The sequence below is a fragment of the Pollicipes pollicipes genome, unplaced genomic scaffold (assembly GCF_011947565.3).
Source record: "Pollicipes pollicipes isolate AB1234 unplaced genomic scaffold, Ppol_2.1 Scaffold_2142;HRSCAF=2502_pilon_pilon_pilon, whole genome shotgun sequence".
NCBI lineage: Eukaryota > Metazoa > Arthropoda > Thecostraca > Pollicipedomorpha > Pollicipedidae > Pollicipes > Pollicipes pollicipes.
The window spans coordinates 12,389-14,608 of NW_023596061.1; the positions used below are offsets into that span (position 1 = coordinate 12,389).

The window sequence follows — 2,220 nt, forward strand, 5'->3', positions numbered from 1 at the left end:
CACCGACGCCGCACCGACACCTGTGTGGTCCTGTGCTCCGTGATGTGTTTCTGTACTCAAGCTGTACATAGAAAAACACCCACCTTCCATCTGTGCTCTCCGTCGTCTGTCTTTTTAAGTTAGGCACAAGTTATGGATCGCATGACGTTGTTTTGTCATGACATATTAGGCAATCATATGTGTGGTTTGTAGCTGCAATATATTAGTTCTCGTTTATCTTAATGTTAGCGAAGTAACATGAGGGGATGGCTTGTCAGCCACCCTTCCGATCCCTCTAATTCAACTACTACGCTTGTAAATAAAATATAACAAGCCGTGCCGTACAGGCGATGTCCGTCATTATTATCCAAGAAAACGAAGCATTCCTGGCAAACAATGTATTCTTGTTTCCGGCGTTTCGGTGTGTCAAAAGAAGAACACACAAAATCATGATAAAGCAAGCATAGAGACTATTGAGGGAACTCGACGGTGTCCGTCTAACAGCAGACACTGCGACATTAAACAGGAGGTTTCAGACGTGGCGCACCCTTGATATTCGCAGGATCGAGACAGCCATAATGGTCCCGGGAACACCACTTGTGCATAGTCAACACACCGGCTTCAGGCCGTTGCCGTGGGCATATTCTTCAATAATACCCGTCATACGCTCCGTTGCGTCCGCCGTACCGGCTGTAGGGGGAAGAACGCCTGCCGTAGCCGCCGTAGGCCCCGGAGCGCCCATTGTAGCCATTGTAAGCTCCGAGGCGACGTCCGTACCCTCCGTAGGCTGCTGACGAAACGACCGTATCCACCATAGCCGCCGAGGCCGCTGTTGCCGTAGTATCCACCATATCCGTTATATCCCAGCCCGTAGTTTCCGTAGCCGTTCAAGCTGCGCCCGTAACCACGTCCGGAGCGGCTGTTGTAGCTCTGGCCGTAGTTGCCGTTGTAGCCGAGGGCCCGGTTGTCGTAGCCGCCGAAGCTCCGACCTCTGCGGAAGCCGTTCCTGAGGCAAGTATTCGTGCGTTAGTTCTGTCCTGATAATGTTCCACTGCTCAAGGCAAGGCCGTCTGGGTGCATGGCTACCACCATTGGCGGGCAGAAGGGTCAAACAGTTATAAGCATTCTGTCATGACTGGTCCACACCTGGAAACAACGTCGAGGCCGGCGTTTTCGTTCCCACCATGCAGAACGACAACTAGCCACGGTGTGAAATATTTCACAGGCCCATACAGATGCTGTCCAACACATGTTCATGTGCCCTATTTTGGCAATCACTTCAGGCATCATGATCCATGAACACCAAAAACAGACGAGTGGGCTCGCGTTCCATAAACAAATGGCCCTTTTTATGCTAACGCTCTTATTTCGCTACTTTCCACGTTAGCGCTTATCTGAGTGGTACTTAAATTCGTCGTGCCGCGTGGAAGAGACATCGGTTTTGAAATGCACGGAGAATAATATGGCATGCTCATCATACTTTATCAGGCTCATCTGATAGACCTGATTCTCATTACGGCTCATTCAAATCGAATGAGCCGTAGCGTTTGCTTTGAAAGCGTTTATGTTCTCCACCTTGCACCGATTTAAGATTTTACGTTGTGTACATGATGTTGAGGCAATATCATCCGCAAAGTAAGAAGTTGCAGCTATTTTAATAGCCACAAAGACATGTCATGGTTCTGCTCCTTTTTATGCCGATCCTTCGGAATTCCAGATTTGGCACTAGAGGCTGGGACATATTTGGCACTTCGGCTGAATCAGGTAGCCGTGTGATGATGTTCGCGGGAAGGAGCAGATAAGATTTCGAACCACATCTTATTTTGAGATATACGCGAAGCGAATGCACCAAGGCAAGGTGTAAGTTGAGAAGAACTAGCGGCAAAGTACCTGCCGTGTCCTGCCAAAGCGGAAGAGTACCCGCTGGCCTGGATCTCTTGGTCAGCCTCCTTGTCTTCGGCGGCGGCCGACAGAGCTACCAGCGCAGCCAGAAACAGACACAGCTTCATGGTTCTCGTCTGGGTAGCTCTCTGAACACTGAAAGAGAGACACTGATGCCTCCACATGAGCCTGCTCCCTCTTTATACTCGTGAAGACCAAGCAAATGTTTGACCCGGCTGACCGCACGCAGATGCACTCTGCAACGCGGTGTAGACCTGGCGGTTTGGAAAATTGGCTGGGAGAGAACAGTGATAGCCTTGGTAGAGGTCGCCTTCTCCGCGCTGAACAGTGCGTGGTGGA

The 2,220-nt window shown here is 50.4% G+C and overlaps 1 protein-coding gene across 1 annotated transcript; it reads right to left on the bottom strand.

Moving 5' to 3' along the window:
* Positions 1-815: 815 nt before the first annotated feature.
* On the bottom strand, positions 816-2,019 carry LOC119096698 (neuropeptide-like protein 31; the record flags this gene model as incomplete). Its single annotated transcript, XM_037219596.1, has 2 exons — positions 1,870-2,019; positions 816-985 (listed from the first exon to the last, which is right to left on the bottom strand). Coding segments are annotated over exons 1-2 (289 nt in total), but the record flags the coding sequence as incomplete, so codon positions are not given.
* Positions 2,020-2,220: the final 201 nt, after the last annotated feature.